Source organism: Salmo salar, chromosome 13, assembly GCF_965601325.2.
Source record: "Salmo salar chromosome 13, fSalSal1, whole genome shotgun sequence".
NCBI classification, from domain to species: Eukaryota; Metazoa; Chordata; class Actinopteri; order Salmoniformes; family Salmonidae; genus Salmo; species Salmo salar.
In genome coordinates this window covers 4244805-4261311 of record NC_138303.1, presented here as the reverse complement: position 1 = coordinate 4261311, position 16507 = coordinate 4244805, and the positions used below count along the sequence as shown (strand labels likewise).

The following is a 16507-nucleotide window of genomic DNA, read 5'->3' as shown; positions in this document are numbered from 1 at the left end:
TGCAGACACTGAACACAGGGAAGATTCACCTCCCAACAGAGGGAGATGGGGGGGGGGGGGTTGAGTTAGGAGCTGGTCAGTTTGGGGGGTAAAATGGGGGGGCTAAGGTCCACCTTGCAGGGCCTCTATCAGAGTTTCAGTGATCTAGTCTGGACAGCTCCAGTAGGGGCTCCAAGCTTTTTACGACATCAGAGAAAGGAAGGGTCTTTCCTTAGTCCTTCACTCTCCTCTACTATTTCCTTCCAGTTCCCCGTCAACCCCGACAGCCCAGGAAGTTGGTGTTATACCGTCTGAATCCAACTATACGTCCGTTCTTATCTTGGTGATGTTGACATAGTTTGTGTTAGCCAACATGTTAGTGTTAGCATTACCTAGCGTGTTAGCATTAGCCAAGGTGTTAGCATTACCTAGCGTGTTAGCATTAGCCAACAGGGTGCAGTTGCCTGTCTTCAGGCTTTCTTCTCTGAAGTCTTCAGTGCTGTGGTTCAGTGCAGCTTCTTGTATCCCCATGTAGTTTGACTTACTGAGGGTGGAACCACTCCCGCTGCTGCTGCTCTTCTTCATGTCCTCTGCTGAGTCGGCCTTGGGAACGCTGGGTGTGTTCAGGTACTGCGCCTGCTCCTCGCCCTCCGTCTCCCGGTGGTAGAAGTAGTTGAAGTTGGACACGATGACGGGGACGGGTAAGGCGATGGTCAGCACGCCGGCGATGGCGCAGAGCGATCCAACGATTTTCCCGCCGATGGTGGTGGGCACCATGTCGCCGTAGCCGACAGTGGTCATAGAAACCACGGCCCACCAGAAGGCTTCTGGGATGCTACTGAACTGGGAGTCCGCCTCGTCGGCCTCGGCGAAGTAAACAGCGCTGGAGAAGAGGATGACTCCAATAAAGAGGAAGAATATGAGAAGGCCAAGCTCCCGCATGCTGGCCTTCAGGGTCTGGCCCAGGATCTGGAGCCCCTTGGAGTGTCTGGACAGCTTGAAGATTCTGAACACCCTGACCAGACGGATGACCCTGAGGATGGCGAGGGACATCGCCTGCTGCCCCGCCTGCCCGTCCTCTGGTTTCTCTGCCAGCTCTGTGCCCAACGTGATGAAATATGGAATAATCGCCACAATATCGATGATATTCATAATGTTACCGAAGAACCCGGCTTTACTAGGACAAGCGAAGAAGCGGACGAGAAACTCAAAGGAGAACCAGATGATGCAGAGCGTCTCCAGGATGAAGAAGGGATCAGTGAAGTAAGAGGAGGTGTAGGAGAAAGTGGAGTTGTTGAAGGGCTGGAACACATTGTTGTCTTCATGGTCGTTCCGGAACACAGGGAGTGTCTCCAGGCAGAAGGACACGATGGAGATCAGGATCACCATGACGCTGATGATGGCGATGATACGGGCCGCGCCGGAACTCTCAGGATACTCAAACAGCAGCCACACCTGTTCAAGTTCACACACACTTATCAAATTGACAGCAGATAGAAAACATTCTCTGATACATTTGCTAATAACAGATTAAAATATTTATATTGAGTTTATATTAACTAGATAATGTGCCACCAATAAATAATGCATAAACAATAGAATATACCTGTCTCTGGAACTCGTTCTCCGGGAGAGGACGCTCTTCTTCCTTAATGAAGCCCTCATCCTCTCTGAAGATCTCGATGGCGTCCTCACCCAGCTCGTAGAAACGGATCTCCTCTGAAAAGATGTCTAGAGTGACATTAACCGGCCTGCGCAGTCTCCCTCCTGACTGGTAGTAGTACAGAATGGCATCGAAACTGGGCCGGTTCCTGTCAAAGAAATACTCGTTCCTCAGAGGATCAAAGTACCTGGAGAGAGAGAGATTCGTTGTAAGTAGTAGATACAACAACAAATGCAGAACAATAACAGATGACATTATAAAAACTAAAGTAACAGTAAAGTATTGAAGTCCCTATCTTATCTCATTCTCTTCTTGGGGTTAGTGTTAACAGGACAATAAACAGTAAAGTATTGAAGTCCCCATCTTACCTCCGTCTCTTCTTGGAGATAAGTATCTTTCATAGTCCAAGAAGTGTATGAATACACACAGAAGTGTTCTAAAATATTGGAGCATTGGCTTTCATACTTTTTGAATTTCAGTGCGCCTCAAACAATTTCTCCAACTGTCAACACATTGAAATGAATAGAGGACGATGCAGCAAGGTTAGGCAGCAACAGTAGTGGCAACAAACAACGACAGACAAAATTGTTGTTTGGTTCATAAAGTTAGCTACTTAGTACAGTTCCATTTCCTAATAAACAACTCTGGACAGATCTCCCTGGTCTCACATACCCGTAACATACTGTACTTTCGGAAAGTACTCAGAAAGTATACAACCTTGTTCTAAAATGGATTAAATAAATAAAAATCATCAATTTACACACAATACCCCATAATGAGAAATTATAGCAAAGTTCTTACAAATAAAAAACAGAAACACCTTACATCTAGACGTTCCGCTAGCGGAACACCTGCTCCAATATCCAATGATAGGCGTGGCGCGAATTACAAATTCCTCAAAAATACAAAAACTTCAATTTTTCAAACATATGATTATTTCACAGCATTTTAAAGACAAGACTCTCCTTTATCTAACCACACTGTCCGATTTCAAAAAGGCTTTACAGCGAAAGCAAAACATTAGATTATGTCAGCAGAGTACCAAGCCAGAAATAATCAGACACCCATTTTTCAAGCTAGCATATAATGTCACAAAAACCCAGAAGACAGCTAAATGCAGCACTAACCTTTGATGATCTTCATCAGATGACACACCTAGGACATTATGTTATACAATACATGCATGTTTTGTTCAATCAAGTTCATATTTATATCAAAAAACAGCTTTTTACATTAGCATGTGACGTTCAGAACTAGCATACCCCCCGCAAACTTCCGGGGAATTTGCTAACAATTTACTAAATTACTCACGATAAACGTTCACAAAAAGCATAACAATTATTTTAAGAATTATAGATACAGAACTCCTCTATGCACTCGATATGTCCGATTTTAAAATAGCTTTTTGGTGAAAGCACATTTTGCAATATTCTAAGTCATTGGCCCAGGCATCACGGGCTAGCTATTTAGACACCCGGCAAGTTTAGCACTCACCAATATCAGATTTACTATTATAAAAGTTTGATTACCTTTTGTTGTCTTCGTCAGAATGCACTCCCAGGACTGCTACTTCAATAACAAATGTTGGTTTGGTCCAAAATAATCCATCGTTATATCCGAATAGCGGCGTTTTGTTCGTGCGTCCCAGACACTATCCGAAATGGTAAATAAGGGTCACGCGCATGGCGCAATTCGTGACAAAAAAATTCTAAATATTCCATTACCGTACTTCGAAGCATGTCAACCGCTGTTTAAAATCAATTTTTATGCAATTTATCTCGTAAAAAAGCGATAATATTCCGACCGGGAATCTCCTTTTCGGCAAACAGAGGAAAAATCACAAAGACGGGGGCGGCCAGGGCACGCGCCTAAGCCCACAGTCCCTTGATCGGCCACTTGAGAAAGGCGATAATGTGTTTCAGCCTGGGGCTGGGATGACGACATTCTGTTTTTTCCCGGGCTCTGAGCGCCCATGGAAGACGTAGGAAGTGTCACGTTAGAGCAGAGATCCTTAGTAAAAGATAGAGATGGCAAAGAAGTTCAAGAAATGGTCAGACAGGCCACTTCCTGTAAAGGAATCTCTCAGGTTTTGACCTGCCATTTGAGTTCTGTTATACTCACAGACACCATTCTAACAGTTTTAGAAACTTTGGAGTGTTTTCTATCCAAAGCCAATAATTATATGCATCTTCTAGTTACTGGGCAGGAGTAGTAACCAGATTAAAATCGGGTACGTTTTTTATCCAGCCGTGAAAATACTGCCCCCTAGCCATAACAGGTTAACATAAGTATTCAGGCTCTTTGATTCGAGACTCGAAAGTGAGCTCAGGTGCATCCTGTTTCCATTGATCATCCTTGAGATATTTCTACAACTTGATTGGAGTCCACCTGTGGTAAATTCAATTGATTGGACATGATTTGGGAAGGTACATACCTGTCTATATAAGGTTCCAAAGTTGACTGTGCATGTCAGAGCAAAAACCAAGAAATGAGGTCAAAGGAATTGTAGAGCTCCAAGACAGGATTGTGTCAAAGCACAGATTTGGGGAAGGGTACCAAAAACCAAAAAACTGCATTGAAGGTCCCCACGAACACAGTGGCCTCCATCATTCTTAAATGGAGGAAGTTTGGAACTCTTACTGGCCAAACTGAGCAATCGGAGGAGAAGGGCCTTGGTCAGAGAGGTGACCAAGAACCCAATGGTCACTCTGACAAAGCTCCAGAGTTTCTCTGTGGCGATAGGAGAACCTTCCAGAAGGACAACCATCTCTGCAGCACTCCACCAATCAGGCCTTGATGGTAGACTGGCCAAATGGAAGCCACTCCTCAGTAAAAGGCACATAGCAAGGCTACCTAAATTCTACCATCATATTGATTGTGCTACGTGCATGGGCAATAAGCTCAACCACTGCTACTCTAACTTCCGCGATGCATACAAAGCCCTACCCCATCCTCCCTTCAGAAAATCCAAGCATGACACAATCTTGCTCCTACCGTCTTATAGGCAGAAACTCAAACAGGATGTACCAGTGACGAGAACCATTCAACGCTGGTCAGACCAATCGGAAGCCACGCTTCAAGATTGTTTTGATCATGAGGACAGGAATATGTTCCGGTCAGCCTCAGAGAACAACATCAACCTATACGCTGACTCGGTGAGTGAGTTTATAAGGAAGTACATTGGAGATGTTGTACCCACTGTGACTATTAAAACCTTCCCTAACCAGAAACCATGGATGGATGGCAGCATTCGCGCAAAACTGAAAGTGCGAACCACCGCATTTAAACATGGAAAGATGACTGGGAATATGACTGAATATAAACAGTGTAGTTATTCCCTCCGCAAAGCAATCAAGCAAGTGAAATGTCGGTATAGGGACAAAATGGAGTCACAATTCAATGGCTCAGACACGAGACGTATGTGGCAGGGTCTACAGGAAATCACGGACTACAAAAATTAAACCTGCCATGGACACCGACGTCTTGCTTCCAGACAAACTAAACACCTTCTTTGCCTGCTTTGAGGATAATATAGTGCCACCGTCGTGGCCCGCTAACAAGGACTGCGCCCCCCCCCCCCCCACTCCTTCTTCATGGCTGACGTGAGTAAGACATTTAAACGTGTTAACCCTCGCAAGGCTGCTGGCCCAGACGGCATCCCTAGCCGCGTCCTCAGAGCATGCGCAGACCAGCTGTCCTGGACGTGTCACAGAGACTCTGTGGCCACAACATCACGTGCAATAACTATTTTACTTTGAACAAGCTGGGACAGGAGCTCCTCAAGAGGAAGCTGACGATGGTAGGAACAGTACGAAAAAACAAGCCAGCGCTCCCACCTCAGCTGTTGAATACACGGAACAGGCCTATCAATTCCTCTAAGTTTGTGTTCACGTCCGACACGTCCCTAGTGTCCTACGTGTCAAAGAAAGGCAAAATATGGTACTCATGAGTACGCTGCATAGGGATGGGAGAATCTGTAGCCAGGAACATCAAAAAACAGAAATCATAATGGATTACAATGCCACAAAAGGAGGGGTGGACAATTTAGACAAGCTGGTGACTGGCTACAGCTGCAAAAGAAGAACCCTACACTGGCATCTTGTGATATTCTTCAACATCTTGGCCATCTCAAAGCATTGGACTAGTAACCGAAAGGTTGCAAGATCGAAGCCCCGAGCTGACAAGGTACAAATCTGTCGTTCTGCCCCTGAACAAGGCAGTTAACCCACTGTTCCTAGGCCGTTATTGAAAATAAGAATTTGTTCTTAACTGACTTGCCTGGTTAAATAAAAAAAAAAAATAATAATAATAATCTTGGCGTACAACGCGTTTGTCATCTGGATGGAGTGGAACCCATATTAGATCAGAGGAGATGGGTCTTTGGTATGACCTCAAATCCAGAGGAGGCAACATATTCCAATGACCCCAGCTTCTGCAGCCATGGTGAGGAGGATTCAGGAGGAGGATGCTGGTGCCCCATCAGCCCCGACCCACAGAACCAACAACCCCAATACAGGAAGTACATGTGAATGATGTTATTGCGTGTGTGTGTGTCTAACTCTCCTACCTTGGCCTGCTGTAACTACACTGCTCAAAAAAATAAAGGGAACACTAAGATAACACATCCTAGCTCGGAATGAATGAAATAATCTTATTAAATACTTTTTTCTTTACATAGTTGAATGTGCTGACAACAAAATCACACAAAAATAATCAATGGAAATCCAATTTATCAACCCATGGAGGTCTGGATTTGGAGTCACACTCAAAATTAAAGTGGAAATTCACACTACAGGCTGATCCAACTTTGATGTAATGTCTTTAAAACAAGTCAAAATGAGGCTCAGAAGTGTGTGTGGCCTCCACGTGCCTGTATGACCTCCCTACAACGCCTGGGCATGCTCCTGATGAGGTGGCCGATGGTCTCCTGAGGGATCTCCTCCCAGACCTGGACTAAAGCATCCGCCAACTCCTGGACAGTCTGTGGTGCAACGTGGCGTTGGTGGATGGAGCGAGACATGATGTCCCAGATGTGCTCAATTGGATTCAGGTCTAGGGAACGGGCGGGCCAGTCCATAGCATCAATGCATTCCTCTTGCAGGAACTGCTGACACACTCCAGCCACATGAGGTCTAGCATTGTCTTGCATTAGGAGGAACCCAGGGCCAACCGCACCACCATATGGTCTCACAAGGGGTCTGGGGATCTCATCTCGGTACCTAATGGCAGTCAGGCTACCTCTGGCGAGCACATGGAAGTCTGTGCGGCCCCCCAAAGAAATGCCACCCCACACCATGACTGACCCACCGCCAAACCGGTCATGCTGGAGGATGTTGCAGGCAGCAGAACGTTCTCCACGGTGTCTCCAGACTCTGTCACGTCTGTCACGTGCTCAGTGTGAACCTGCTTTCATCTGTGAAGAGCACAGGGTGCCAGTGGCGAATTTGCCAATCTTGGTGTTCTCTGGCAAATGCCAAACGTCCTGCATGGTGTTGGGCTGTAAGCACAACCCCCACCTGTGGACGTCGGGCCCTCATACCACCCTCATGGAGTCTGTTTCTGACCGTTTGAGCAGACACATGCACATTTGTGGCCTGCTGGAGGTCATTTTGCAGGGCTCTGGCAGTGCTCCTCCTGCTCCTCCTTGCACAAAGGCGGAGGTAGCGGTCCTGCTGCTGGGTTGTTGCCCTCCTACGGCCTCCTCCACGTCTCCTGATGTACTGGCCTGTCTCCTGGTAGCGCCTCCATGCTCTGGACACTACGCTGACAGACACAGCAAACCTTCTTGCCACAGCTCGCATTGATGTGCCATCCTGGATGAGCTGCACTACCTGAGCCACTTGTGTGGGTTGTAGACTCCGTCTCATGTTACCACTAGAGTGAAAGCACCGCCAGCATTCAAAAGTGACCAAAACGTCAGCCAGGAAGCATAGGAACTGAGAAGTGGTCCGTGGTCACCACCTGCAGAACCACTCCTTTATTGGGGGTGTCTTGCTAATTGCCTATCATTTCCACCTGTTGTTTATTCCATTTGCACAACAGCATGTGAAATGTATTGTCAATCAGTGTTGCTTCCTAAGTGGACAGTTTGATTTCACAGAAGTGTGATTGACTTGGAGTTACATTGTGTTGTTTAAGTGTAACCTTTATTTTTTTGAGTAGTGTATATATGCGAGTGAGTGAGATGTTAGTAAAATTCCTGAACTAAGTGTTTTCATCATTCTAGATTGCAGCCGGTAGCAACAAGAAGAAGCGCTGTGATGTGTATGGACCCAAGAAGGGTAAGTAGACACAGAACACACAGTACACATGCATCAAGTGCAAGAAATACATTTGCAGTAAAACTCTTTTCCACGTGGTGTGTAGACCGGCCTTAACTTCACTAGGGTAGGGGGCAGCATTCAGAATTTTGGATGAAAAGCGTGCCCAAAGTAAACTGTCTGCTACTCAGGCCCAGAAGCTAGGATATGGACATAATTGGTACATTTGGATAGAAAACTCTAAAGTTTCCAAAACATAATAATGTCTGTGAGTATAACAGAACTGATATGGCAGGCGAAAACCTGAGGAAAATCCATCCAGGAAGTGCTATTATTTTGAAATTGCTGTTTTCCATTGAAGGCCTATCCACCATACAAAGACTTATGACCCAGTTCATGATCCCTATGGCTTCCACTACATGTGGCCAGTGTTTAGGCATTGTTTCAGGCTTTTACTCTGAAAAATGAGGGAGGAACACCATTTGCAATGAGAGGACAGTGGAAATTTCCAGACATGAGTCCTGCGCATGACCGGGGTCGCGCCTTTCTTGTTTTTCCTTTTCTATTGACGAAGCTATTGTCTGGTTGAAATATGATCGATTATTTATGACAAAAACAACCTGAGGAATGATTATAAACATCGTTTGACATGTTTCTATTAACTTTTATGGTACTTTTTAGATTTTTCGTCTGTCTGTTGTGACCGCGACTTGTTCCAATGAATTACTGAACAAAACGCACCAACAAAACTGAGATTTTTGTATATGAAGAGGGACTTTATCGAACAAAACAAACATTTATTGTGTAACATGGAGTCTTGGGAGTGCAACCATATGAAGATCAAAGGTAAGTGATGCATTTTATCGCTATTTCTGACTTTTGTTACTCCTCTACTTGGCTGGTTACTGTTTGTAATGATTTGTCTGCTGGGTGCTGTTCTCAGATAATCGCATGGTTTGTTTGACGTAAAGTATTTTTGAAATCTGACACCGTGGTTGGATTAACAAGAAGTTAATCTTTAAACCGATGTATAACACTTGTATGTTTTATGAATTTTTATAATGAGTATTTCTGTTTTTGAATTTGGCGCTCTGCAATTTCACTGGATGTTGGCCAGGTGGGACGGTAGCGTCCCACACCCCAAAGAGGTTAATTTGTGTTCAATGGGGCTTATCTATCATTTCCATAAATACTGTATGTAAAACGTGTCCTTCCAATTTGTTCAGTTCAAAGCGATAAACATCAATAGTGATAAAAACCTTGTTTCATTTATATTTGTTCATGATAAACATGATTTATTCCACTCATGTCTTGATTATAATGGATTTGTTTACAAAAATCACGCTTTATCATCAAAACCTAATAGCGGTTTTATATTGCTTGTAATTGATATAAGTCAACATCTAAGTATTAAGTAATTTTACGTAAATTGTTATGGCTGTATTGTTATGGCTGTATTGTTATGGCTGTAAACCAATAATGTTCTGGGTCCATCAGACCGGTATTTAAATGAGGAGCTGTCAGTGGCAGAAGTTAAGAAGGTGATTGTAGCTGCAAAAAAAAATGGGAAAGCGTTTGGCATTGATGAACTGCCTAATGAGTTATAAAAATTATCCTACATTAATTGATGTCCTATATTATTTGCTCCTCATGTGTTTTGAGTACAGTATAAATCAAATCAAATTATATTAGTCACGCCGAATACAGTGAAATGCCCCTAACCGACAGTGCAGTTTCAAAAATTAATAAGAATAAGAGATAAAAGTAACAAGTATTTAAAGAAGAGCAGAAAAAAAATAACAATATATACAGGTGGATGCTGGTACAGAGTCAGTGTGCAGGGGCACCGGTTTGTTGAGGTAGTATGTACATGTAGGTAGAGTTAATTATGGTTACTATGCATAGATGACAACAGAGACATGTTATACAATACATGCATGTTTTGTTCAATCAAGTTCATATTTATATCAAAAACCAGCTTTTTACATTAGCATGTGACGTTCAGAACTAGCATACCCCCCGCAAACTTCCGGGGAATTCGCTAACATTTTACTAAATTACTCACGATAAACGTTCACAAAAAGCATAACAATTATTTTAAGAATTATAGATACAGACCTCCTCTATGCACTCGATATGTCCGATTTTAAAATAGCTTTTTGGTGAAAGCACATTTTGCAATATTGTAAGTACATAGCCCAGGCATCACGGGCTCGCTATTTAGACACCCGGCAAGTTTAGCACTCACCATAATCATATTTACTATTATAAAAGTTTCATTACCTTTTGTTGTCTTCGTCAGAATACACACCCAGGACTGCTACTTCAATAACAAATGTTGGTTTGGTCCAAAATAATCCATCGTTATATCCGAATAGCGGCGTTTTGTTCGTGCGTTCCAGACACTATCCGAAATAGTAAAGAAGTGTCAGAGTCAGTGTGCAGGGGCACCGAATTGCATGGCGCAATTCGTGACAATAAAATTCTAAGTATTCCATTACCGTACTTCGAAGCATGTCAACCGCTGTTTAAAATCAATTTTTACGACATTTTTCTCGTAGAAAAGCGATAATATTCCGACAGGGAATCTCCTTTTCGGCAAACAGAGGAAAAAATCCCAAAGGCGGGGGCGGTCGGGGTCATGCGCATAAGCCAGTGTCTCTTGATCGGCCACTTGAGAAAGGCGATAATGTGTTTCAGCCTGGGGCTGGAATGACGACATTCTGTTTTTTCCCGGGCTCTGAGCACCTATGGACGACGTGGGAAGTGTCACGTTAGAGCAGAGATCCTTAGTAAATGATAGAGATGGAAAAGAAGTTCAACAAATGGTCAGACAGGCCACTTCCTGTAAAGGAGTCTCTCAGGTTTTGACCTGCCATTTGAGTTCTGTTATACTCACAGACACCATTCAAACAGTTTTAGAAAATTTAGGGTGTTTTCTATCCATATGTAATAAGTATATGCATATTCTAGTTACTGGGTAGGAGTGGTAACCAGATTAAATCGGGTATTTTTTTATCCAGCCGTGTCAATGCTGCCCCCTAGCCCTAACAGGTTAACAACCTGGCCATTAAAAAGACCAGGCTCATCAGTAGGTACGAGTACACTGTAGGTACGAGTACACTGGTGAGACATACGGGGAGTTTTCAATCCCTTACTACTCGTAACCCCCTCTATGCTACCCAGGGTGGGAAGGCCAGTCCAAATCCATCCGGGTGCTCATTGAACTCTGGAGCTGACGAGAGCTTTACTACCCTTGTTGCGGAGCTGGGAGTCGCCACTCAACCCCTTTCCATTCTTTGTCCTTCTTTGTGGAGAAGAAGGACAAGACCCTGCGTCCGTGTATCGACTACCGGGGTCTCAATGACATTACGATTAGAAACCGTTACCCGCTACCACTCATCTCATGTTTTCCAGCCTCTCCATGACGCAATCATCTTCTCCAAGTGGGACTTTCGGAACGCCTACAATCTGGAAGGAGATGAGTGGAAGACCGCCTTTAACACGGCTAACGGTGATGCCGTTTGGACTGACCAACGTTCCCGCAGTGTTCCAGGCCCTGGTCAATGATGTGCTCCCAGACATGTTGAGCTGATTTCTGTTTGTCTACCTTGATATTGTCCTCATTTATTCCTGGTCAAGAGCACATCCTCCATGTCCACCATCTCCTGGAGACCCAGCTTTTCGTGAAGGTGGAGAAATGTGAGTTTTATTGCCTTACCAACTCCTTCCTAGGATAAGTAATCTCTGCAGGGAATATTCAGATGAACCCTGACAAGGTGAGAGTGGTGGTGGATTGGCCTCAACCCACATCCAGAGTGCGGCTGCAATGTTTCCTGGGGTTTGCTAATTTCTACCGTTGTTTCGTCCGGGGTTACAGCACCCTTGCTTCCCCGCTCTCAGCACTCACCTCTCCCAAGGTTCCGTTCATATGGTCTCCAACAGCTGACTGGGCGTTCTCGGACTTCAAGCAGCGATTCACTACAGCTTAATCCATCTGGACCCGTCCCGTCAGTTCGTGGTGGACGTCGACGCCTCGGACATCGGAGTGGGGCTTGTCCTGTCCCAGCGTTCTGCCCAAGACCAGAAGCTGCATCCCTGTTCCTTCCTTACCCATCGTCTTAAGCCCGCTGAGAGGAATTATGACGTGGGAAATGAAGAATTACTTGCTGTCAAGATGGCGTTGGAGGAGTGGAGGCACTGGTTAGAAGGAGTGGAACAGCCATTCTTGGTGTGGAAGGACCATAAGAACCTGGAATATCTCCGCAACACCAAGCACCTCAACTCCAGGCAGGCGAGATGGGCCGGCTAACCAGATGTTTGTCCCGGACTCTGCCTGTGAATGGGCACATTCCTCGAGACACACCTGTCATCCTGGCTCCAGTTGGATCTTGGCTTTCGTTCGACAATGTTTTTGGTGGCTCACCATGGTTCCTGACGTCTCTGCATTTGTTGCAGCCTGTACAGTGTGTGCGCAGAACAAGACTCTGCGGCAAGCTCTGGCTGGTCTCCTTCAAACACTCCCTGTCCCTCACCGCCACTGGTCTCATATCCCTGGACTTCTTCACTGGTCTCCCTCCATCAGATGACAACACCACCATCCTCACAGTGGTGGACAGGTTTTCCAAAACCATCCATTTTATTCCCCTTCCTAAGTTTCCCTCAGCTAAGGAGATGGCCCAGCTCATGGTGCAGCACATCTTCTAGATCCATGGACTGCCGGTAGGCATGGTCTCCAATCGTGGTCCTCAGTTCTCGACCCGGTTCTGGAAGGAGTTCTGCACCCTCATTGGGTCGTCGGCCAGTCTGTCCTCTGGTTTTCATCACCAGTCTAACGGCCAGTTGGAGCGAGCCAATCAGGCCCTGGAGACGACTCTTCGCTGCTTCGTTGCCACCAATCCCACCCCCTGGAGCCAGCAACTCGTGTGGATGGAATATGCCTGCAACACCCTTCCCTGTTCTGCTACGGGTCTCTCACCTTTTGAATCCCTGGGATATCAGCCGCCGCTTTTCTCGGAGCAAGAGGAGGTCAGCATTCCTTCTGCCCAGATGTTCATCCGTCGCTATCGGCGTACCTGGAAGAGAGCCCGGACCTCTCAAGACCACCTCTAGGTGACCCCTGCCCCTGTGCCCTGTGGGTGGAGTCCCGCCAGCTTTCCCTCCGTTTTATCAGACCTTTCCCCATCTAAGGTCCTTAGCCCTTCTGCTGTTCGCCTTCTGTTTCCCCGCACTCTCCGTATATCGTATCCCACTTCCCATGCATCTAGAATTACACTTCTGTCTCACAGCAATTTTTCTCCTGTTTCCATGTTGTTCTGAACTCTAGTTTTTGTTTTTCTTCCCAGTTCTGACGTTTCTGCCTGTCCTGACTCTGATCCTGCCTGCCGTCCTGTACCTGCATGACTCTGATTTGGATTATAACCCTCTGCCTGTCTTGATTTACCTTTTGCCCCTTGAACTATAATAAACTTTGAGACTTGTACTGTCTGCCTCCTGTCTCTGCATCTGGTCTTAACCTCTGTCTATCAGGCCTCAGGCTAAAGAAAGTGTGACTCATCAATTTACCTGTTTTTGATAACCATTTCTTACTTTGGACAAAATCAAGACGTCAATATTTGTGCAATCCTTTTTCTATAAAACATCTTAAATTACAGCTCAACTTTAGCAAATTCAGAATTTGCGATTAATCACAGCAAATCCTGCAATCAACTGGATACCATTTTTTTTATCGTTTGACAGTCCTAATAATAACCTATATAAGTGGTATAGTTACCTTATCCTCTTGTTGGGGTAAGAGTTAGGGTTGTCATCAATATAGGATAATAACCTATATAAGTGTTAACCTGTTAGGGTTAGGGGGCAGTATTGACACGGCCGGATAAAAAACGTACCCGATTTAATCTGGTTACTACTCCTGCCCAGTAACTAGAATATGCATATAATTATTGGCTTTGGATAGAAAACATCCTAAAGTTTCTAAAACTGTTTGAATGGTGTCTGTGAGTATAACAGAACTCATATGGCAGGCAAAAACCTGAGAAGATTCCAAACAGGAAGCGCCCTCTCTGACAAGTTGTTGTTCATCTTGGCTCTTTTTATTGAAGACTGAGGATCTTTGCCGTAACGTGACATTTCCTACGGCTCCCATAGGCTCTCAGAACCCGGGAAAAAGCTGAATGATATCGAGGCAGCCTCTGGCTGAAACACATTATCGCGTTTGGATAGTGGCTGGTCAGAGTACTCTGAGACTCACGCTCTCTGAGACTCACGCTTTGTATGTATACAGGCTTTCCCGGTCGGAATATTATCGCTTTTTTACGAGAAAAATGGCATTAAAATAGATTTTAAACAGCGGTTGACATGCTTCGAAGTACGGTAATGGAATATTTAGAATTTTTTTGTCACGAAATGCACCATGCTCGCCACCCTTGTTTACCCTTTCGGATAGTGTCTTGAACGCACGAACAAAACGCCGCTGTTTGGATATAACAATGGATTATTTGGGACCAAACCAACATTTGTTATTGAAGTAGCAGTCCTGGGAGTGCATTCTGACGAAGAACACCAAAGGTAATCAAACTTTTCTAATAGTAAATCGGAGTTTGGTGAAGGCTAAACTTGCTGGGTGTCTAAATAGCTAGCCCTGTGATGCCGGGCTATCTACTGAGAATATTGCAAAATGTGCTTTCACCGAAAAGCTATTTTAAAAATCGGACATATCGAGTGCATAGAGGAGTTCTGTATCTATAATTCTTTAAATAATTGTTATGTTTTTTGTGAACGTTTATCGCAAGCGTCCCACCTAGCCCATAGAGGTTAAAGTTACCTCATCCTCTTCTTGGGGTCCCCCAGCAGGGTCTCAGGGAACTGGGAGAGGGTTTTCAGCTGCATCTCAAAGCGCAGCCCGGAGATGTTGACGACTACACGCTCGCAGCACCCGTGGCCCGGTTCTGGTTCATACATGTCATCCCCTGGGTCACCTGTAGCAACCGTCATGGTAGAGGAGTAAGGCGGGGCCTGCAGCGTTCAGATGGGCAGCGGGGAGGGGGGGGGGGCGCAGTAGCGGAAGGATGGGGAGGGGGGGGGCAGAGGAACACACAGGCTGGCCAGTCGTGACCTGGAGAAGACAGAACAGGTTGGCCAGTCGTGATCTGGAGAGGACAGAACAAGCTGGCCGGTAGGGATCTGGAGAGGACAGAACAGGCTGGCCAGTCGTGATCTGGAGAGGACAGAACAGGCTGGCCGGTAGGGATCTGGAGAGGACAAAACAGAAACACATTAATCAGCTTGTTTCACATTCATTTCAAACACAATAATCTATATAATGAATAATGTTATAGCAGCGGTGCAATCTTGTCTATTAGCCGATTACTGACTCAGTCTCGACATTTAAGTCTTTATTGAAGACTCATCGCTTCAGTAGGTCATAAGATTGAGTGTAGTGTGGCCCAGGGGTGCGAAGGTGAACGAAAAGGCACTGGAGTGATGAACCGCCCTTGATGTCTCTGCCTGGCCGGTTCCCCTCTCTCTCCACTGGAATTCTCTGCCTCTGACCCTATTACGGGGGATGAGTCACTGGCTTACTAGTGCTCTTCCATGCCGTCCCTAGGAGGGGTGCTTCACTGACGTGATCTTCCTTTCCGGGTTGGCGCCCCTCCTTGCGTACGTGCCATTGGGGAGATCTTCATGGCCTATACTCGGCCTTGTCTCAGGGTAGTAAGTTTGTGGTTTGAAGATATGTGTGTTTGTGGTTTGAAGAGGCAGGCTCTGGCTGAAACACTTTATCGCTTTTGGCAAGTGGCCACTCAGAGTACTATGGGCTTAGGCGTGTGCCCGCTTCGACCGAATGCTTTCTTTTCCTTTGTCTGTTTACCTAAAAGCAGATTCCCGGTCGGAATATTATCGCTTTTTTATGAGAAAAATGGCATAAAAGTTGATTTTAAACAGCGGTTGACATGCTTCGAAGTACGGTAATGGAATATTTATAATGTTTTTGTCACGAATTGCGCCATGCTCGCCACCCTTATTTACCCTTTAGGATAGTGTCTAGAACGCACAAACAAAACGCCGCTATTTGGATATAACGATGGATTATTTTGGACCAAACCAACATTTGTTATTGAAGTAGAAGTCCTGGGAGTGCATTCTGACGAAGACAACAAAGGTAATAACATTTTTGTTATAGTAAATCTGACTTTGATGAGTGCTAAACTTGCTGGGTGTCTAAATAGCTAGCCCTGTGATGCCGGGCTATCTACTGAGAATATTGCAAAATGTGCTTTCACCGAAAGCTATTTTAAAATCGGACATATCGAGTGCATAGAGGAGTTCTGTATCTATAATTCTTAAAATAATTGTTTTTTGTGAACGTTTATCGTGAGTAATTTAGTAAATTCACCAGCAGTGTTGGGTGGGAATGCTAGTCACATGCTAATGTAAAAAGCTGTTTTTGATATAAATATGAACTTGATTGAACAAAACATGCATGTATTGTATAACATAATGTCCTAGGGTTGTCATCTGATGAAGATCAAAGGTTAGTGCTACATTTACCTGTGGTTTGGGTTTATGTGACATTATATGCTAGCTTGAAAAATGGGTGTCT

At 45.0% G+C, this 16507-nt stretch overlaps 1 protein-coding gene across 1 annotated transcript; it reads right to left on the bottom strand.

The window, feature by feature from the left end:
- Positions 1-300: 300 nt before the first annotated feature.
- Positions 301-14898, bottom strand: LOC106566321 (potassium voltage-gated channel subfamily A member 2-like). The gene is made up of 4 exons (XM_014134231.1): positions 14729-14898; positions 1586-1829; positions 434-1434; positions 301-352 (listed from the first exon to the last, which is right to left on the bottom strand). Exons 1-4 carry the CDS (start codon positions 14896-14898, stop codon positions 301-303), a joined length of 1467 nt encoding a protein of 488 aa, XP_013989706.1.
- Between the last annotated feature and the right edge of the window lie 1609 nt (positions 14899-16507).